At 44.2% G+C, this 22,213-nt stretch overlaps 1 protein-coding gene across 1 annotated transcript in view; it reads right to left on the bottom strand.

Annotated features, from left to right (window-relative positions):
• Positions 1 to 3,814: 3,814 nt before the first annotated feature.
• The window catches only part of Arfgef2 (ADP ribosylation factor guanine nucleotide exchange factor 2), a 77,820-nt gene continuing 59,421 nt past the window's right edge, over positions 3,815 to 22,213 (bottom strand). The window contains exons 31-39 of the mRNA XM_005074414.4: positions 21,846 to 21,981; positions 20,692 to 20,830; positions 20,536 to 20,590; positions 18,186 to 18,300; positions 14,978 to 15,108; positions 11,821 to 11,989; positions 10,070 to 10,208; positions 8,076 to 8,193; positions 3,815 to 7,309 (exon numbers count right to left, since the gene is read on the bottom strand). Coding sequence (XP_005074471.1) covers positions 7,133 to 7,309; positions 8,076 to 8,193; positions 10,070 to 10,208; positions 11,821 to 11,989; positions 14,978 to 15,108; positions 18,186 to 18,300; positions 20,536 to 20,590; positions 20,692 to 20,830; positions 21,846 to 21,981 — 1,179 coding nt within the window. The 3' untranslated portion in view covers positions 3,815 to 7,132. The remainder of the gene's footprint in view (positions 7,310 to 8,075; positions 8,194 to 10,069; positions 10,209 to 11,820; positions 11,990 to 14,977; positions 15,109 to 18,185; positions 18,301 to 20,535; positions 20,591 to 20,691; positions 20,831 to 21,845; positions 21,982 to 22,213) is intronic.

The raw sequence follows: 22,213 nt of genomic DNA, 5'->3' as shown, positions 1-22,213 counted from the left end.
TTGCTGCTTTTGGAGAAGACCTGGTTCTGATCCCAGCACCATTCAGTGGCTCACAACTGCACACAACTCCTGTTCCATGGGTCCATCACCCTCTTCTGGCCTCCACAGGCGCTGGACTCAGGTGATGCTCAACTACATTCCAGCAAAACACCCATTCACATCAAATAAGAATAAATCTTTTTAACAATGAAGAGGGACCTTTAGTCCTTACTGAGTACAGTCCATGTGGCTGAAACATGCCCAGTTCAGCACGGGATGAGAGCGGGAAAGAAAACGACACTGCGGTGTTTGCATCCTCTGCTGCTGCTTAGGTTGGTTTTGGTTTTTGTTTTGAGACAATGTCTCGCTCTATAGTCCAGACTGGCCTTAAACATGCAGTAGGTCTCCTGTCTCAGGCTCCTGAGTGCTGGGATTACAGGCCTAGGCCATCATACCTGACTTGTTTTGGGTGTGAGGTGAGTTCTCATGATTGGCCTACATAGACCATCTGACCTTGAACTCCTGATCCTCCTGCTCCATCTACCTAGTGCTGGGGCTACAGACCTGAGCTTGACTTTTCTGTTCCCTTATTAAAAAAATAAAAAATCGGGGCTCCTTAGATGACTCAGTGGCTAATGGCACTTGCCACCGAGCCTGACAGCCACAGTCTGGTCCCCAGAATCTGCAGGAGCAAAGGAGAGAACTCTGGCTCTTGGAAGCCATCCTGTCACCACTACCTGTGCTGTAGCATATTTGTTGGCATGTGCAAATAAAGTATTCATTTGCATGTACATAAGAAGTATGGCCAGGGGGCTGGAGAGATGGCTCAGTGGTTAAGAGCACTGACTGTTCTTCCAGAGGTCCCGAGTTCAATTCCCGGCAACCACATGGTGGCTCACAACCACCTTAAATGAGATCTGGTGCCCTCTGCTTGCATGCAGAAGATTGTATACATAAATAAAATATTTTTTTAAAAAAAGTATGACCGAAAAAAGCATTTCAGGTTTTTAATCACAACTCAGGAGGCAGAGGCAAGAGGATCTCTGAATTCTGAGCCAGCCTGGTCTACAAAGTAAGTTCCAGGTCAGCCTGGGCTACACAGAGAAACCCTGTCTTCAAAAACAAAAACAGGACTGGAGAGATGGCTCAGAGGTTAAGAGCATGGACTGCTCTTCCAGAGGTCATGAGTTCAATTCCCAGCAACCACATGGTGGCTCACAACCATCTGTAATGAGATCTGGTGCCCTCTTCTGATGTGTACATGGAGGCAGGGTGTTGTATTTGTATTAAATAAATAAATAATTGTTTTAAAAAACAGCAACAAAAATAAATCAAGTCTTTCTGAATTAAGTTTTTAGTTGCTGCAGATATAGCTCAGTTGCTTGTCTAGCAAATAACTAACCCCTGGCTTTCATTCTCAGTGCTCCATAAAGCCAGGTCTGGTAGTGTGCTCCTGTAGTTCCAGCATCTGAACAATAAGAGGGAGAGGGATTGCTAGGAGTTCAAGGCCAGCCTGGGTACAGATTAAGACCCTGTCACAACCAGTCAACCAAACAAATGGAGGAGCTAAGACAGCAGGCATGTGCCACCAGGTTTAGTTATGTTTGTTTTTGGTTTTTGTAGTGTTAGAGATCAAACATAAGACCTCAATGCATGCTAAGTACATACTCTACTGTTGAACTACATATACCACCTCAGGCCCACTATATCTTTCATAAATCCTTTCCCAGCACCATCATTCCCAAATCCTCATTCCCACATGCCATGCTTCCTGAGACCAGTCCCTGTTGTGGAATAATCCTTTTGCACATGATTATATATTACTCTCATTGGTTAATAAAGAAGTTGATTCGCCTATAGCAAGGCATGATAACAGTAGGCAAAACAATCAAACTGAGGATACTAGGATGAAAAAAGGCAGAGTCAGAGGAGTTGCCAGCCAGCTAGAGAATGAGTCAGACACACAAAACGGGTTATTGAGTCAGACACACAAAACGGGTTATAGGTAAAAGCCATGAGCCTCGGGGCAGCACATAAAGGAACAGAAATTGGTTAAGTTGTAAGGGCTAGGTAGTAACAAGCCTGAGCTACTGGCTGAACATTTATAATTTACATTAAGCCTTCGGGTCAATTATTTGGGAACAGGCTGTCAGAACAGGAAAACTCTGCCTACAAGCCCTCTCTCTAGACTTCATTCCATCCCTGTTCTAGTTTCTCCTGCCTCACAGGCAATCTGTCCACAGGCCAAGTAGGTTAGCTCATCCAGAAAGTGGTCCCTTGAGTCATTCCCGAAGTCACTTGGGTCTGTGGAGACCACTTGCTTAGCCACTTCTAATGGGTGTGTGTTAGGAGGAAGAGGGTCTCTCTCTCTCTCTCCCTCTCTCCCTCTCTCCCTCTCTCTCTCTCTCTCTCTCTCTCTCTCTCTCTCTCTCTCTCTCTCTCCCTCTCTCTCTCTCCCTCTCTCTCTCTCCCTCTCTCCCTCCCTCCCTTTCCCTCCCTCCCTCTCTCTCTCTCTCTCCCTCCCTCCCTCCCTTTCCCTCTCTCTCTCTCTCTCTCTCCCTCCCTCCCTCCCTCCCTCCCTCTCTCTCCCTCTCTCTCTCTCCCTCTCTCTCTCTCTCCCTCTCTCCCTCCCTCCCTTTCCCTCCCTCCCTCTCTCTCTCTCTCTCCCTCCCTCCCTCCCTTTCCCTCTCTCTCTCTCTCTCTCTCCCTCCCTCCCTCCCTCTCTTTCCCTCTCTCTCTCTCCCTCTCTCTCCCTCCCTCCCTCCCTCCCTCCCTCTCCCTCCCTCCCTCTCTCTCTCTCTCTCTCTCTCTCTCTCTCTCCATGGACCAGTCTGGTGGAGCCTGAGAACTCTACCTTTGAAGCTGTGTTATAGCTCATTGGTAGAGCGTTCGACTAGCACGCATGAAATTTTAGATTTGAGCCCCAGAACTGCATAAAAGCCAGTGCAGCACACACCTCATAATGGCAGCACTGGGTATGTGGGGGCAGGAGAATGAGAAGTTCAAGGTCATCCTCTGCTACATAGCAAATTCAAAGACCAACCTGGGCTATATGAATTCCTCCTTACCCCACCCCCCAAAAGATTGGGGATATAGCTCAATGACAGAGCACCCATAGTGCCTTTACCCTGGAGCTCAACCCTCACTATCACACACTCAAAAGGGTCATCAATATTACCATCTCTCTCCAACACTCAAGGACCAGCATGGAGGACGGGGCAGGAAGAACTAAGAGCTGGAGAAGGGAGAGTACTGCAGAATGCTGTCTCCTGGGTGTGGCATGGCTGTTACACTCTTGGACTCAGCAGCTGTGTAATAAGCATGAGGATGCTATACTGTGACCACCAGACTACCCAAGCAGTGGACACCAAGAAATTAGAATTCTCCAGAAATCTCATGCTAGAAAAGGAAAAAGCCTAAATAAATCCTGGACCAGTCAGAGGGGACCCCACCACACACACTTGACTACCTTGCAAGGGAGTGGAACCCAGTGACTGGTGACACCACACCTTGACCAGGACTGCTGTTATACGTATTTCTTGCTTTCTACTTTAATTTTTACTTTATTATTGTGTGGATGTGTGAAGCACCAAACGTGGAGACCAGAGGAAGCCCTGTGAAGTGCGGTGTCTGTCTGTACCTTTATGTGGGTTCCAGGGTTAGACTCAGCCCACCCGGCTTGCAGATCACACTTTTACTTAAACTATCTCTTCTGCCTGGAACAAAGCCCCACTACCAACTGGAAACTACAAGTTTGTATCTGCCCTGACAACAAACTAAAACTAGCCCAACCTATATGGCTTGATAGAATATAAATTATGACATTAGCAGCAGCTTTACTTTTTAAAACTTTATTGATTTTCCACCTGATCAAAGCATGGGGTATTTAACAGTATTATACATAATATTTTTACATAGAAAACTTTACATAGCGTTTCATATTATATAATTCTGCTTTATTCTTTCAAAAATGTTTACATCCATTGGGCAAGGAATGCTTTTCATTAAATTATCAATATTAAATGCACTTAATCATTGTGTATGGATGAAATCAAAGTTGCTAGTAACTAACTTTTAGGCATTTTAAAGAGGAAAAACATACATTTTTTTGCACATAAAGAGATGTTTGATGCAAATATGCAAGATAAATTTTTTTTTAAAAAAAAGAGAACACTGAGAAAAACCACACATTTGACGAGTGCCATTTTCTGAGAGCAAGGATTTTCAGGTGGATTCATTCTTTACGGCGCTCAGCTTTGGTTATTTTGCTTCCCAAATAACAAAGCTGCCGGTAGTACAACTCCAGGTCCCATGTGAGCTTTAGCTGTGTCTACCTTACCACAGACAGTGACACAGAGTTCGGAAGGATCCGTGCCCACTGCGACCAGTATCCACCAGTATTGTAGCAACAAACACCTGAGTGGGGCAGCCATACCTGCATGTGTCAGCACCTCCTTTATTAGAACTAGAAAGACAACTAAATATACAACCATAATCACAAAAGAACAACAACAAAAAATTATTTTTTAAGGGTGATGTCTTTATAGGTTTTCTGAATTTTGTACAAAAGTCACCTACTGGAGGAAGGTGTTGTTTCTAGATATTACTATACAATTTTCTTGATGTCTGGTTTAGTTGCACGTGATGAGGGAAGGTGTGTTTGGCTCTGAAGGTGCATATCAGATATCACATCCCCACTCTGTTTGTTGCTCAGATGCCAAAGCTGGTGATTTTCTTAACAGACAACAATGAACTGCTTGAAACAGCAGCTTGGGGACAGACGCTCTTAGAGACCCCAGCACATACAACCAACACTTAAAGCATTCTGATAAAGAAATAAGGCCTTGGAAGATGCCCCACCCTCCCTCCTCTGTGCTGCAGCCAAGCAGAATCTGCCTGTGAGGACACTGGTGTCCAGTGGGCTCAAGCTACATTTGCCATGAGAAAGAATAGACTTGTTCACCATGAAGAATTTATACCGAATGGCTTGTTTCTGGAGGTCAGGGGCACCACTGTCCACTGACAAGAAAAATTACCCTGAATGGTTTTACATTGTTTTTAAAAGATCTATTGCTGTACAATTCAAATGCATCATTCAGAAAAATCAATCTTTTTACAAAACAAAATTATAAAGACATTCAAGCCCGCATATCTCAGCAAGTAAGAAAATACACTGACACACTCCCTGCCCTGTAAGGGGCAAAAGTTACAGAGGAGGCAGGGAACACTGGGGGAAAAGGGCTAGTGTAGATGGGTGGAATGTCGCATGACAGGGAGGGAATGCTACCAGTTAGGGACACAGCTTAGGCAGGATGCACCAACTGAACACGCATGTCCCCTGATTACATGTGTGGTGCAAATACTGCAGGGACTGCTGACAGCTGAGGTCATGCTGAGTGGCAACACCAGGGAGAACATCTCAGGCGCAGATCTGTGGTGCAGCAAAAGATGTAACAGATTCCAAGACATGTCAGTCCAACGTGCTCACACTTTCCACTTGCACTAACGCTCTCCCACAGCCCCATCCTCCGAGGCACACAGCCCTCTCAGCTCATGTGTGTTAATGATAATCTCAACCCGCTTTTTCCCCCTTTGGTAGAGAAATTAAATTAAATACTTTTTGGGAAATAAAAGCATAAATACAAGTTCTGCTGTTCAAACTGAGCATATGACAAGGCCGTCAAAAACAAGAGAAAAAAAATAGCAAAAGCACCAGGACTCCCCTCTCTGGCAAAAAAAAAGGGCCCAATTCCACAGATGCACTCCCAAGGGATGACTAACTTCTAAGGCACCAGAGTTGACACAATACAACTCCAATTTGTAGGACTTGATGCAGGTAGAAGTCTGAATGTTTCCACTGCATTTCATGACACAGCTTAGCACTCAGTGCTGCTCCAGGTGAACAGAGGGGGAGGGCAGACTAGAAAGTGTGTGTTCTTTCTTCCTCATGGGCTCCAAATCTATTAAGCTTCCTCTAGCTTGGCTGCTGTGGGTGTTGGGGAGCACTCAGAATTCACTCTACTGTGGTTCTGGGCATGGCACCCTTACCAACATTAGGATCCCAGAATCTAATCTTGCCAGACTCCAGCTCCTGGCTCTACTTAGCAAAAGCTCTAGGTGTCATCCCTGGCCATTGTCACAGTCCAGCTGTGCTGGCCCCACAGTAGCTCTAGTTCCACTCATGATGTAACTGAGGGGGCACCAGAGTGACCCTTAGTACACTAAGTTACTGTCCCTACCTCTGGTGGCCCCTTTAACAGGGATGGCAAAGCAGCCACACTAACCATCAGGCACTCTCCTGGGGGAAAAACTAAAAAGGTTTACTCAAAGAGAAACAAACTTGAGTCTGTTATTTTGTTTTCATTACTATTTCATATTAGAGATTTCAGAGAGAAGTGCAATGCATTCTGGAAAATTTAATGGAACACTCACCCACAAATACTTCAAGGAAGGTTAACACCTTCATTAAATTATTTTTTTCCTACAGACTTTGTCTCTCCACGTTACTAAAACAGGGAGCCATGAGGCACTACATTTTCTTCAAACCTTGCAAACTCTTTATGTCTACTAAACTCTGCCTTTAATCAAATTTTCAATAATATAACTTTGTAGGATACAAATCACTCAGACAATAACAAAACGTAAGAAATAACCCTCTTTTCCTACCTTTCTTTAACTAGTCTGACCCAAAACTGACAAACATTCAAACTTCTCTAATACATTCAAACAACAAAACACCCAGCGTACTTAGGTGGCAGTTAGCCTTTACAAGGAATTTTATTAACATACTCTTTAATAAACATGAATCTATACAGCGAAGTTCAGTACTTCCAATGAGAGTGACTTCCTCCAACAATACATTTATCACCAGTCTTGGAGCTCTGCGAGGAAATGGTGGTTTTCACAAAAGATTTGACAGTTCAGTCAGCAAAATGGAACAGCAGATGGAGAACTTACTCCCTACCTCTGTGGTACTGGTATGCAATGGTTTAATGAGACACCATGAGCCTCCGCTGGGGACTTTGACGAGGTCAGTGTACAGATCACTGCTATCCAGGTCTGTCCCCAACAAGGTGGGTGGCTCCCTGCTTGCCAGTCGGGATGGCATGACGGATACTCTGCAGAACCACAGCAGTGACTGTGGGAGCCAGTGCTACCATGTCGATGACAATGCTGCTGGCACTTGTGATGGCTCCTCTGGAATCCATATCTTATATACCAGGCCTATCCTCAGGAAGAACTTCCGAAGAACTGCTCGGAGCTCAGGGATCAGGTCGAATTGCATGATTTCACACAAGTAGGGGTAGTAGACCGAAGCGTGGGCTTTGAACTTGCAGTGGGGAAAGCAGAATGCCAAGTTAGACATGCAACTTTTTTTTTTTGGGCAGCAGTTTTCTATTTATCTCAATCTAAACAGCAATATTCTACAATACTGCTGCTTTTTCTTATTATTAAAACTTGCTGCAGCTAAAACTTATTTTAGCTGGATGATGTGGTAGAGGACTAAAACAGGAAGACTGCAAGTTCTGGGCCAGTCTGGGTAAGTAGCAAGACTCTCATGAAAACAAGGCCTGGGTGTGATTTAGTTGTAGAGTGTGTTCCTAGCATGTATGAAGCCTTGGGCTCAATCCCTAGAACCACACAAAGCAGATAAATAAATCTTATAGTGCTGTAGAAATAGAGGCAGTAGGATCAGGTAATCTTCAGCTCACAGGGAGTCCTAGGTTAGCCTACACTATATGAGGCCCATCACAAAATACCTACAACCGCCCCCCCCCCATTTTAATGATACTGAGTTTCTTTTAGTTGTAACAGTCTTGCTGTCCCCAACAGGCTTCTTTCACTCCATAAAGGGGGCTCCTAGTCCTCCTACTCTACATCACCATTCACAATCTCAAACCTGTCTTGTATTGAGACCATTATCACTGTCCCCAACAGCCACACACATAGTCACACTTCATCCTTTCTCAGCTGGGATTCTTGGGAAATGTCCTGTTATCTGAAGGTACCCACTTTCCTAATGAACAGTCATCTCAATTGGAGGAAAAGTACCTACCCCAACCATAGCCTACCAGAGACATTAGAGTTCACTGTACCTTTTCATCATTTATTTTGAGGGTTTTGGTTAGAAGTAACAGCAGGAGATTCGTCCATGCTTCCCGATGGCTTTCAGAGTTCACAGTAATGAAATAGGCAAGTGCTTCACTGCAAACACTAGAATTAAGATGCAGGTATGTCACAACAGGAGTTGGCACTTCACATCCAGATTCCTTCAGTGCCCTGTGAATCCCTACACTGGCTGTGTCAGCCTGGGCAAACCACCAGGTCCTCATTTCTGTCACAAAGTCACATGACAGCATGGCTCTGGCAATGGTCAGTGTGATGCTCGGTCTGTAGCACATGAAGTACAAGAGGACTTCTTCTCTGTCATTAATGTCTCCCTCCTCATCCTGTTAACCAAGTGACTCAAGACTCAAGTAACTCTAGACTCAAATGTTATGTAGCAACCCTGACAAGAGAAGCTAGGAGCCTATGCTTTAGGCTTGATTTAAGAAATGACCTGTCAGCCAGACAATAGTGGTGCACACCTTTAATGCCAGCACTCAGGAGGTAGAGGGAGGTGGATCTCTGTGAATTCAAGGCCAGCCTGATCTACAGAGCAAGTTCTAGGGTAGCTAGAGTTGTAACATAGATAAACCCTATCTAGAAAAAACAAAAACAAAACAAAAAGAAATGACCTAGGTATGGAGTAGTGAGGCAGGAGTTCAAGACCAGCCTCAGGTGGTCTAGGGAAACCTGGCCCCAAGGGAGGGAGGGAAGAACCATTGCATCTCCTTTAATGAAATAACTCTTCTTTCAGTCAAGATCTATTAGTATTGGGTGGTGGCACACACCTGTAATTCCAACACTTACGAGGCTGAGGCAGGAGACCACGAGTTCAAGGTCATCCTTGGCTACATGGTCAGTTTGAGGCAGCCTGGGCTACATGAGACCCTATCTCAAAAGACCAAACAAAAGTCTATTATAATATTTTCACTGTAAGACAACTGAAAAGGGCATAAAATTATTACAGTAAAAAAGGAGAAAAGAATTCCATTATCTTAAAGAACACATGACAATATTTTATAGCTGATTTCTCCCCCTTTCTCTTTTTTGGGGTATGTGTGTGTTTGTGTGTGTGTGTATCCATGTAATGCTAGGAAATGAACCTATGGTGTCATACATGGTACGCAAGTACTTACTACTGCACTATGTACTCACCCTCCTCCCTAAATGGCTATCAATATTTCATTATAGGAATATACCAAAATCAATATATTGATAACTGATATACCACTTGACAGTTAAGATCCATAGAATAATGTTCCTGTGTGCTGCTACTAGCTGTGTTGGAGACTGCACCTTCCTGCAGGGGGTCAATGCTGTGTGCTACTATATATTTCAGAAGAGCAGAAGGAGGCTTGCGGGACTTGAGGTGCAGGTCAGTGGTAGAGCATGTACTTAGTCTGTACAAAGCCAAATTCACACCCTAGAATCAAAGAGAAATATAAAACATGAGGCTCACCAGCATTTTGGTGATGCCTAGGAACTGGATGGAAACTGGTAGCCTACTGTTTACACTGGTACACTTCTGTGTGCTGACCCTGCTAACCCTATGACCCTATATCTTCTTGGAAAGAAGGAATGACAAGATTCCAGGACATCAACTCCTTGGACTCCCTCCCAGGAAGGACAGTAACCTACCCCACCTGGGTGCCAGCCAGAACCAAGACTTCCCTCAGTCTCAGCACTCAGAAGTCAGAGCTCTTTTTACAGCTCCAGAGAGGGGTTGGAATGCAAAGGAATAGCCCTGCCTACTCTGCTCAGGATCCTATGACCTGAAATAGGTGAGGCAGCAGAAAGAAGCTTGGAGTCATGGAGTGTTGCTCAGTAGGTATTTCTCTAATCCTGGCTGGCCTGAGACTCAAAGAGATCCACCTGCTTCTGCCTTCCAAGTCCAGGATAAAAGGCGTGTGTCACCAGACCTGGCTTTCCTATCCTTTTCAATCTACAGAATTATGATGTGAAATTAATGGGAAAACAATCTTACGTTAGAAGTCGCTGCTGTATTTCATTCCAGGAATCCCTGCGGTCCTCATCGACATACATTCTAAACAGGATCCTCAAACAACAGGCCAGGCTGCTGGTTTCTTGTTTGAGAAGATTGGGTTTGGACTTGCCCTTGAAGCCTAGAGGTAAGGCAATAGGGTCAATAGAGCATGTGACCAGGCTTGACAGTACTGAGCTGCTATAGGAGGCAGTCCTCTAGTCACCCCAAGAAACTGGGAGGCAGATGGTGGCAGTCATAACTCTCCAGGGCGACCTGTGCAGACGCAGTGCTTCTTTCATTTGGCATGGTACAGGCTCTTCTCAGACCCAACAGCTCTTCTCTCTCAGACCCAACAGCTCTTAAGAATTCTATGCTGAGGCTGGCAAAAGGGCCCAGGGGGTAAAGGCATCTACTGTGTTAGCCTGGAGACCTGAGCTGTCTTCTGACCTCCACAACACACATGCTATGGAATGTATACACCTTCGTGTCACACACACACAATAATTTTAAAATTTTAAGAAAGAATTCCCTTTAAAAACAGCACTTGGGAGGCAAAGAAAAAAAAAACCACGGAAGATGATGGATATTTTTTGCCTACAAAGCACATGTAAGAACACAATTTTTTAAAGAGTATGAAAATATGTTTTATACATATATAATAGATAGAATATTAATATAAAATCAATAATTTGATTAATAATTAAAATTAAAATTTTAGTATAGAAAATATTAATATATTAAAAAACAATCATCCAGAGATGTGCCAACTACTCTGGACAAAACCTTCCTACAGGCAATGGGCATGGACAATAGTCATTTAAGATGGACATGGTAGCCCATGCCTTTGATCCCAGCACTCCAGGTAGAGGTGGGCAGATCAACTGAGTTCTACAGAGTGAGTTCCAGGATATCCCAGGCAACACAGAGAAAGAAACCCTGTATCAAAAAAACAAAACAGACTTGGCAGTTGTAGCACATTCCTTAAATCCCAGCACTCAGGAGGCAGAGACAGGCAGATCTCTGTGAGTTCCAGGTCAGCCTGGTCTACAGAATGAGTTCCTGGACAGAGAAACCTGTCTTGTAAAAATGGATCAAACCAACCAACTAACCAACCAAACAACAACAACAACAAAAGAAACAAGCAAACAAACAACAACAACAAAAAACTCACACAAAACAAAACAAAACAACTCAAGAGTCAGGCATAGTGGCACACACCTGCAATCCCAGTAAACCAGGAGGATGAGAGAGGGGGACTACCATGTGTCTCAGATTAGCTTGAGCTATTAGCAAGTTCTAGGCAGGGCTGATAGCAAAAACAATTTTTGTCTTAACAAAATAAGGCATGTGGGGAGAAGGTTAAGGGATGTTAACAAAAGTCTGTAGTGTGTCTCTGCAAAGTTCATAATTTTAAGACTGTACACTCTCCACCCTTGGAGAAATAGATAAATATCACATACAAATATCATAAAAATGTAAGTATCATAGAGGTTGTTGAGCTGGCTCCATGGTCAGAGCATTGGCTGCTCCCCCAGAATACCCAGCTTCAGTACCAGCACCCACGTGGAGGCTCACAACTGTCTATAACTCCATTCCAAGGGACGCCATGCCCCTGTCTGACCTCCTTGTGGTATACCAAAATACATGCAGGCAAAACACTCATACACATAAAAACCAACAAAAAATGTAAAATATCAGAATTCTCCACAGGCTTTGGCATTCCAGGACTGTGGACTGTCTGTGTGCCCCACCTGCTCTCCAGAGGACAGTTCTCTGCTCATAGTTGGAGTTGAAGGCCTTGGAGAACGAATGGGACTCCTGCAGGCAGTCTAACAGCTTGAAGAGGTGCTGGGAAGACATGAACTTGTACATGCCCTGATTCTCCGTCTCGATGTGGATATCTGCATCTAGTGTGTCTTGCTGGAGGGGAGAGACAAGATGGCTGCGTCAAGAGTTTAGTGGGGGCTGAGGCATTGTGATGGCAGACAGACAAGGCAGTCCAACTCCCAGAACCATCCTTGGAGCATTTCCACTCACAGTCTGTCTCTGGCTACATCCTGAGTGGCTGTGTGGCGGTGGACTGGACGGTGTGTGTGTGTGTGTGTGTGTGTGTGTAAAGTTTCCATGTTGTCAGTACAGTCTGTTGCACACGGGGGGGGGGGGGTCGCGTGTACTTCCCTTTCCGAATGTGACCAATGTGACAGAAGGCCAGAGTCCCAAGCATAACGAAGACAGGGAGAGGGAGAGCTCAGTCAGGTGATCACGCAAGCCCAGTGACAGCCTTCAACCCCAAAGGAAAGACTGGCTCAACATGTGTAGAGTGCTTTAAACTGTTAGTGAATATTAGCCTAAAACCTGACACATGTTCAGAGATTTTATATTTCTGGAAATTTCTAGGAATTGGCCATCCTCCTCATAAGACACTGAGGAAGGAAGACCATAAAACTTCCTGAGTTGATCTAAAACTCTGGAGCAGTCCTTATCAAAATCCCAGCTGATACCAGCTGTTATCCCTGCTGAGACAGGGTAACCAAGACTAGCCTGGGCTACACAGTGAGTTCCAGGCCAGTCTGAGCTGTACAGTGAGACCCTAATTTAAAAAGCTGATATTAAGCTCCATACGACATCTGAATTGGCAGAGAAATCTTGAAAACACACAAGATTGGAGAGCTGACATTCCCAGCTTCCAAAACACACTAAAAAGCTACAGTAAATCAGGTTAGTGTGCCGCTGGCACACATGTAGATGCCAATGAATTAAACAGCATGGAGACACAAGAAATAGACTCTGGTAAAGTGACTTCTGACAAGTGCCAGGAAAATTCACTGAGAGACTACATCAGACAATGCTGAGGACACGTAACCATCACACACCAAAGACAAAAACTGGAAACACACGTAGGAAGGAAGAGGAACATATGTCTCTTTCTCTGTCTCTCTCTCTCTCTGTCTCTGTCTCTCTCTCTCTCACACACACACACACACAAGAGTCATGTGATAAGAGATGAACATGTGTCTCGCATACAGTCATGTGATGAGATGAACATGTGTCACACACACACAGTCATGTGACAAGAGATGAACATGTGTCACACACACACACAAGTTAGAGCTTAACAGTAAAGCAGTGATTTTAAAATGGTGAAGTGCCCACCAAATTATTAGATGGTAAGACTCTGCTATTAAAGACACCATTTTTTTGAAGGGGGGATTGAGACAGGGTTTCTTTGTGTAGCCCTGGCTGACCTGGAATTGGCAGATTCACCTGCCCCTGCCTCTCAAATTTTGGTAGTAAAGGCATATGCCACAACAGCCCAGCTACAGCTTTCTTTTTATAAGTAAGAGCACTGCTGTGTAGTGACCTGTTTTAGTCTGGCATGTTGGGATTTACAGGCATGCATTGCCACACCCAGTATTATTCATAATGGTCAGAGGAGCAACTGTGCTATGGAATGGTCATAGCAAAATGTTATTTGGCCATATGTAAAAGAAATACTGCTATGCTATGTAATACAAATAAACTCAAAACATTCTGCTACAATCAGATCTTAAAGTTCACATTCTGTACTCTAGTTCTCTGAGATGCTCTGAATAGGCAAATCCAGAGACAGAGTCACTGAGTAACTTGTAGGGCTAGGAAGGAGGGAGGAGGGATGATGGTGATTGCTGATGGTATGGTACTGTTTTCACAGGCCTCAAAACATTCTCAAATGACAGTGTCTGCAAGTCTTTGTAAAAACAAAGGACTGAACTGCTTACTTTTAAAAAAATGAAAAAGGAGGTGGGCAGTGGTGGCGCACGCCTTTGATCCCAGCATTCAGGAAGCAGAGACAGGAAGATCTCTGTGAGTTCCAGGTCAGCCTGGTCTACAGAGCGAGTTCCAGAATAGGTTCCAAAGCTACAGAGAAAGCCTGTCTTGAAAAACAAACAAACAAATAAAAAGAAAAAGAAAGAAGAAAAAGAGAGAGGGGGGATCGATTTAACATGCAGATGTGTTAAATTCAGTAGTTTTTGTCCACTTAGATGGTGACAGGGCTGAGGCTCTGCCTGGTTACAGGTTACTTGCTAACTGCAGTCCACTCAGAGCATGTTAGCCTCTGAGCCAGTGAAGTCTCCAATGCAGCATAAGGTTACTGCCTGGATGCTGGACACTCAGTTCTGTTTCTACAATCCTTTACGTGCAGAGAGCTTCCCATACAATGCAAAGATGTACTTTTTAAAGGAAAAGCCGGGGTTGTTAGATTTGTGTGTGCACGGGTGCTACAGCATAGGTATGGAGGGGAGTCACTTCCCCCTTTTACTGTATAGTTCCTGGACTCCAACTCAGGTTGTCAGGCTTGACAGCAAATGCCTTCACTCACTGAGTCCTCTCTCACTGGCTTCAGGGCTTTTCACATGCATATACTTTCTTGTACATTGTTATGTTGTTATTGTTTATTTTCTTTTTATCCCCAGGCTAATGTCAAATTGACTGTGTAGTTCAGGCAGGCCTTGAACACAAGACAATTCTCTGGTCTTAACCTACCAAGTGCTGGGATCTCAGGCGCGTGCCACCACACAGCTTTCTTGGTTACTGACGATGAAGCTATATACCAATGGTAGAGTTGTCCCTGAGATAAATAACGTTTTCCCTAGCACCACAGGAGGGGTGGCATCTGAGCAGTACTAGGCTGGTAAGCCAGCTCTCAGGGGAATAAAGACCTCTGACTTTCGATGTTCTCCTGTCTCTCTGGTATGTTGTTTCATTGTGCTCAATTTCCAGTGACCAGCACGATGTTTCTAAATGTGAGGGTGGACAGAGATGAGCATGATGGGTTTGGGACTGCCCATCTGTGCGGCTCCAACATGCTGCTGCTACTCACAGCCTCCCATGGACAAGAGCGCCCCAGCCAGGCCCTGGGGTGGTTACCTGGGCAGCAACCATGTGCTCCGCATCCTCCTTTTTGCTGGTTGCAGGGTAGAATACGATGTTGTCAATGGTCTGTATCAACTCCAGCTGAACCACGCACTTGATGAGCAGGCTGGCCAACAGTTTCTGATCTACATCAGATGACAAAGATCAACTCTGGCAATGACTCAGCATGGTTCACTGAGCTCCTCCCGTGTGCCCGTAACCCTTCTTGGTGCTGTGGCAGGGCAATGAATGAAAACCCTGCTGCCTTCCCCAGTACTGGAGATAACAGCTAAGACCTAAGAGTGACGTCTGCTGGCATGGCAGGGTAGAGAGAGGCACTACCAGCCTTGGGTTACAAGTTTAAGCCAAATGCCAATAAATGTCTCTTCAAAAATGTGATTATACAACAACAAAAGAAGAAAAAAAGGAAAGAGGGAAAGGAGGGAAATTCAGGAAAACTGGAAAGGAAGAAAAGATACTGAGCAAAGGTCTGAAGGCGAGAGAACTGACTGCGGACCCCACGTCCTCCAGTGAGCCTCACTGGCAGCCACAGCTCTGTATCACAGCTGTGGACTGAGCCCTATGGCAGGCGGGCAGGGTGCCGATGCCAGTCAGTCTCTGTGAGCTGGCACTGCTCAGTCTTTGGGGGTCAGGGAGCTCTTCTAAGTTATTAGCTTCTGGGCCACTTTTTTTCCATCCTGGAAGTGTTTTTTTTTGGGGGGGAGTTCTTCTTTATGTCTTGAAAAACAAAGACATAATACAGTGAATTAGTTGGGTATGGTGGCACACCTTTAAGTCCAGCACTTGGGAGGCAGAGGCAGGCAGAGCTTAAGTAGCAAGCTCTGGCCTAAGAGAAAGCTACAGGACAGCCAGGACTACATGGAGAGAACTTGTCTTAAACAAACAAAAAATAAAATGAAGTTGTAGCTGATGCTAATATAAAACCAAACTATAGAGCTAGGTACGGTGGCCATATCCTGGAGACTGAAGCAGGAGTTGGGAGGATTGCAAGTTTCAGACCAGCTAGACTAATGTTAGATACTGGCTCACAAAATAAAACAAAAATGGAATTGTGTAAATATTTTGGACTCAGAAGGGAGGTAGAGTTGGGAAAGGAGGAGAAGGAACTAAGTAAGTGCTGACTAGAGACAGCACTCCAAACACCTCTCCAAATGCAGACATCTTGCTGCCCTGGATGAGTCTCCTATTAAGAGGAATCCTATTTGACCCCATTCAAATAATGACCTTATCTAGAAGTGATGACAAATCAGACATTCTTCTCCCCCTGGCTGTGAGCAGTTATCAAAGGACAGGACCTCAGTCCCTGTAATGAGCCTTCTTCCTGCCAACCTGGTCCCAGAGACTATTAGTTACAATGCTGTCAGCCAATGTCCAGGGCTTCTCATTGGCTAGTTCTGTCTTAAGTATTAACCCATGACTACTAATATATATTTCTATAAGGGCTTATCTTTCTGAGGACAACATCCTGACACATCCTCTCTTCCCCAGGATCACACGGTGACTCTCCACTCATGGCTACATTTCTCAGAATCCTCCTCGACTCCTAGTCCCACCTATCTTGCTTCCCACAGTGCTTTATTTACATATACATAGAAGGACTTACCCAATCAAGTCCCAGGGGCCTTTTTAATGGATTTCAAGGTGACTTTTATTCCTCCAGAAGATAATAGGGATCACATACTGTTAAGTCAGCGGTTACTTTACAGCCTGGCATGGGGAAAATGGGATGGGACTGCTCTAAAGACAGAGGATGGAGGACTCCACTTCAGACAGAACAGAACACTTGGAAGTGCCAAAGGCGTGTCTGGCCCTGCCTACTATACACTGGTAAGTTATAGCACCTGAAATTCAAATGCAAAGGGGCATTCTTCAAAGGCCAGCAGAAAGACCAATGACTCTACACATGGAAGAGGACAGTGCCTGGCATATAAACAGGGGCAGACAGGGCAGCCCTGGATAGCCTGGAACTATCTATGCAGATCAGGATAGGAGCTTCAAACCCAGAGACACACCTGCTAGGATTAAAGGCATGTGTCACCATGCCCAACGTCACATTCCAGTTCTTTGTTTGTTTTGAGACAGGGTTTCTCTGCATAACAGCCCTAGCTGTCCTGGAACTCACTCTGTAGACCACGGTGGCCTCGAACTCAGAGATTCACCTACCTCTGCCTCCCGAGTGCTGGGATTAAAGGCGTGTGCCACCACTACTTGGCTCCAGTCCTTTTTCTTAAGATGAATTTATTTTATGTGTATGGGTGTTATGTCTACATGTAAGTCTGCACACCACAAGAGGGAATTGGATCTCATAGGATTACTGTTATAGATGGCTGTGAGCCACCATGTGGGTTCTGGGAACCAAACCTATGTCCTTTACAAGAGCAGCCAGTGCTCTTAACCACTAAGCCATCTCTCTAGCCCACATTCCAGTTCTTAAAGCTACTTTTCAAAATGAAAGAGTAAAACACCACATGAACCACATTAAGAGACAAACCAGAGAAGTAACTGGAATTGGTTTGCAGAGCACCTACAGGTGGGCATGACAGATGCAGAGCTGGTTCTCACAGGCATGGAAAAGGCTCCGGTCAACCACAATTAAACAGAAAGTCATTCCAGAGACACAATTTTATTGAGGTACTCCCAAAGATCATGCAAACAGGAGCAGCCTTAACAGACGGCAATCTGGAAACATCTGTCAAAAGACCAAGTGCTCTTCTTAACCTCTAACCCCACTGCCAGCTAATTTCTAGGAATTTTCTAATAATATATGTTTTCTAACAGTATACAAGGGTGACAGTCACAAATGAAGCAATAATAAAGTAGCAAGTGTCCATTATTAAAATTCATTTAAACAAAGATGCATCGATATATTGGGGTAACAGATAATAGTATGAAAGAATGTGAAAATTATGTATTGATAGTGAAAGAAGCAGTAAGTGAAAAGGGAGTATTGCACACTGGCATAAAAAGGAGAGGCGGGCACGTGTGTGTAGGTACCTATGTGACTGTGTATGTGCATGTATTTGTAGGCACATGGATGCAATGACATGAGAGAGGCCGGAGCGAGCCTGGCAACACTGTGGTATGGGAGAGAGGAGAATTGGGGAGAACAGCATCCAGTTGGCACTTCTGTACTTTCCAAGTATCTGAGTCACATAAATAAAATAAAGAAATGCAAGCACACCAAGAACAAAAGAGGTCTTACTTGCATATGGTGCACCCTTCCAGCTGTCGTCAGTGGGGTTGGAGAACTGGCTCTGTCCTCTCTCCGAGGCATTTCTGTCTATACTACTTAAGGACTGGCGGTCCAGGTCCACATCCTAATGTAAATCAGAAAAACAAAAGACAATGTTTGCTTCTTTTAGGTGTTCAGCACAGACGTGACTCTTAACACCAACGGCTCATGTTAAATTTAGTTAAAATTTCACATTCTTCTATTTAAACTCAAGGCATTCCTCTACACATTATAATGATGAGTGTGACAGGTTTTTAACTAGGTCAAGTTAAAAAATAAACCAGCAATGTTGTAGCTCCTGAAATTAAAATGAATATTTAGACCAGAATTAAAAAGCCAGGGGTCAGCAAGACGGCACAGCAAGTAAAAGTAAAAGATCGAGATTTGATCTCCATGACCCATGTGATGGAAGCAAAGAAATGACTCCTGCAAGTTTTCTTTTCACCTCTGCGCGTGTACACAGCAGGCATGACATTGTGTACTTTCTCTCTCCTCTCTCTCTCTCTCTCTCTCTCTCTCTCTCTCTCTCTCTCTCTCTCTCTCTCTCTCTCTCTCCTCTCTCTCTCTCTCTCTCATTCATTCATGTGTGCATGCATGCGCACGTGCACATACATGCGTGGAAGAAAGGAAGGAGGGAAGGAAGGAAGGAAGGAAGAAAGAAGGAAGGAAGGAAGACGGGAGAATTAAAAAAGAAGAAAATGTTTGTATTTAGTTTATTTTAGGTTTTTGGAGACAATGTCCCCTGATGTAGTTCTGGTCATTCTGGAGCTCACTATATAGAGCAGGCTGGGTTTTAACTCACAGGGCTCTATCTACCTCTGTTTCCTGAGTGCTGGGATTAAAGGTAAACACCACCATACCCCACAAACCCAACAAATGTTTATATATCATGCTTTACTTTAAACTGAATAAACTCTTGGGCCAGTGACATGGCTCAGCAGGTAAAAGCATGGAATCCTCATGATGAAGCAGAGAAGCACTCCTCCAAGTAGTCTTTTGACCTACATAGGCACACACACACACACACACACACACACAGACACAGCACAATAAGGAAGTAGTAAAACAAATAATTTTTTGTTTGTTTTTCGAGACAGTGTTTCTCTGTGTAGCCCTAGCTGTCCTGGAACTTGCTCTGTAGATGCGACTGTTCTGGAACTCAAAGAGATTCACTTGTCTCTGACTCCTGAGTGCTGCGGTTAAAGGTGTACACCAGCAGAGCCCTGCTCAAAACAAATTTAATGTTTTAATTTTTTTGGTTTGTTTTTGTTTTTCAAGGCAGGGTTTCTCTGTGGCCTTAGAGCCTGTCCTGGAACTAGCTCTTGTAGACCAGGCTGGTCTCGAACTCACAGAGATCTGCCTTCCTCTGCCTCCCGAGTGCTGGGATTAAAGGCATGCACCACCAATGCCTGGCTCAAGGAATTTTCAAAGAGAGATTTAAATTAGAATGTTTAGGTTAAGAGCACTGTTCTTTCAGAGGATCAGAGTTTGATCCCCAGTACCCAATCAGGAGGTTTTACAACCTCCTGTAACTCCATTTCCAGAGGATCCCGTGCCCTCTTCAGGCCTCCATGGGCACTGTACTCACATGCACAAATCCATACTCTCACTCACAGATATAAACATAACTACACATTTTAAAAATCAGAATTTATGTGACTTCATACAAAAAAATAAGACATCATTTCTTTGGTGAGCAGAACACTGCTAACTCAAGACAACAATAAACAAGGAGCGATTCAAGGAACTCCACAGAGAGCTGGTTCCAGAAAGAACAAACTTGCAGTACTGTGCAGCTCCCAAGAAGGCGATTCTCAAAAAGACACAGAAACATGCTCACAAGGCTTTCTGCCCATGGCATGTGCAGACACAAAGGAAAAGAGGAAATGCACATGGTGACTTTTACTGCAGAAGGAGACTAATTTATCTGTTTGTTTGTTTATTTATGCCTGCTTTTGCCTTGAACCTAGGGCCCAAAGGAGTGCACTACCACACCAAGCAGACATGTTAATAGTAGATCTTGTGAACTTGTTCATTCCCACGAGAAAACTACAAACCATATAGACTGACGTTTTAAATCAATTTTTATTTGTCTATTTTATGTGTTGGATGGGGTAGGAAGGGGTTGTGTGTGCCATGGTGTGCCTGTGGGGGTCAGAGGACCACCTGCAGGACTCAGTTCTCTACGTCCACATGTGGGCCTAGGGCACTGAACTCAAGCCATTAGGCTTGGTAGCAAGTGCCTTTACCCACTGAGCCATCCTGTTATCCTAGGCCGACTAATCTTATTAAGAAATGAGAAGAGAATAAAGGAACATACCAAATGTTTATCTGATGACTCCTCCTCCATCCCTGCAGGTCTCCACGTCAGCAAACTAAGGGGACAGGAGACAAGGCAAAGGTCAGCATGAAGTGCATCTGGGAGCCCAGTGATGTCCCCTGGACACAGGAACATGATAACTGCCTCAGCACTTACACATGTGGAATGGTGGTTTTGAAAATATCCAACATGCAATTGCAGGTTTCATCCCAAACAGCAGGGCTGAACTTCTCTCCATTGGATATCACTAGGTTCTCTAAGCAATTAGTACCTGATCGCGCCAACTGCTCATTATCTGCAAAATCCAACAGCATCTGCCATTAAACTTTACTGTTGTCCCGACACCACCCCCACCTCTGATGGATCCATGGTCTTTATCTGCTATTGTGTGGTGAGGATTGTAACTGGAGGTCTGTAAGCTTTAATGAAACCAGACTATAAAGAGTCACATATTATAGCTAAAGTATGTCATTAAGAGGCACAAATTGGGGCTGGAGAGACAGCTCAGTGGGTAAGAGCACTGGCTGCTCTTCCAGAGGATCTGGATCCAATTCCTAGCACCCTCATGACAGCTCACAATTACTATAATTCTTGCCCAGGAGATCCCTCTTCTGGCCTTCATGAACATTTAACACACACATACATGTAGATAGAAGGCCATTTCCATAATATTTTAAAAATTAAAAAAATATTTTTAAAGAAACATAGTAATTCAGTCAGTTTTGCTGCTAGAAGTGGAGGAAGATCAGGGTTTTGTTAACTTTAATTAACTGGTTTGCATACCACATGGCAGAAAATGCAGAAAAATAGTTTCTGATTTAATCACAACGTTTCCAGTTTTTCCATCTAAATAATATAGCTGTTTACTGCTTACTTTAAAATGGAGTCACTTTTCAAAAATCTTAACTGAATTTAACTTTGCCCTGGCCAATATGGGATCCAGGTCTGACTGATACACAGTCTTTATCTGATATACATTAACATGAACACACAACTACTCAAACAAAAGGATGTCCCCTAATAAAGCTGTTGATCTCGACCCCAAAAGTACCTTTAAAAGTACTACACTACAAAAATTACAATCATATAAACCTTGAAAGCACAAAAGTGAATCTCATCTTTTACAACAAAAGCAATGAAATCCCTCTTTAAAATGTGCTTTATAGACCAACCTGGGAAGGGACTAGTGGATTAAATTGTGTACAGTGTTCCTTGGCATTCCATCTACACTTACACTGTCATAGACAGAAAATTAGTTTTTCCTTAGACTCCGTAGGAGGAATGTTACCCCTCTCTGACTTAATGAATACCTTGTTTCACGCACCACTGCAGCTGTGCAAACACAGCGGAGAGAAGCACTTCATTTAAAGCCTCGTAGAACTGGGTGAACACGTCACAGATAGCATACAGTGCGTGATTGCAGGTGGTCGTCATCCACTCTGACTTCTAAAAACAAAGAAAGATGAATCTTCAAAACCAACCTCTCTGAGTGAGACGTCCATTCTTGTAGCTGGAACAGCATTTAGCACTAAGTATCAACATCTCAAAACCATCCACAGCCACTCACTCAGAAGCACTACCTACATTCATTTACCATGACACCTGTACTCTGAAAACAGCATGATCGGGGAGTGCTTGTCTTGTTCAGGCTGTCCCTGCCTATCACTTTACTATGAGT

This window comes from Mesocricetus auratus, unplaced genomic scaffold (assembly GCF_017639785.1).
Source record: "Mesocricetus auratus isolate SY011 unplaced genomic scaffold, BCM_Maur_2.0 Super-Scaffold_100028, whole genome shotgun sequence".
Lineage (NCBI taxonomy): Eukaryota > Metazoa > Chordata > Mammalia > Rodentia > Cricetidae > Mesocricetus > Mesocricetus auratus.
This window is presented reverse-complemented; position numbering and strand designations above follow the sequence as displayed.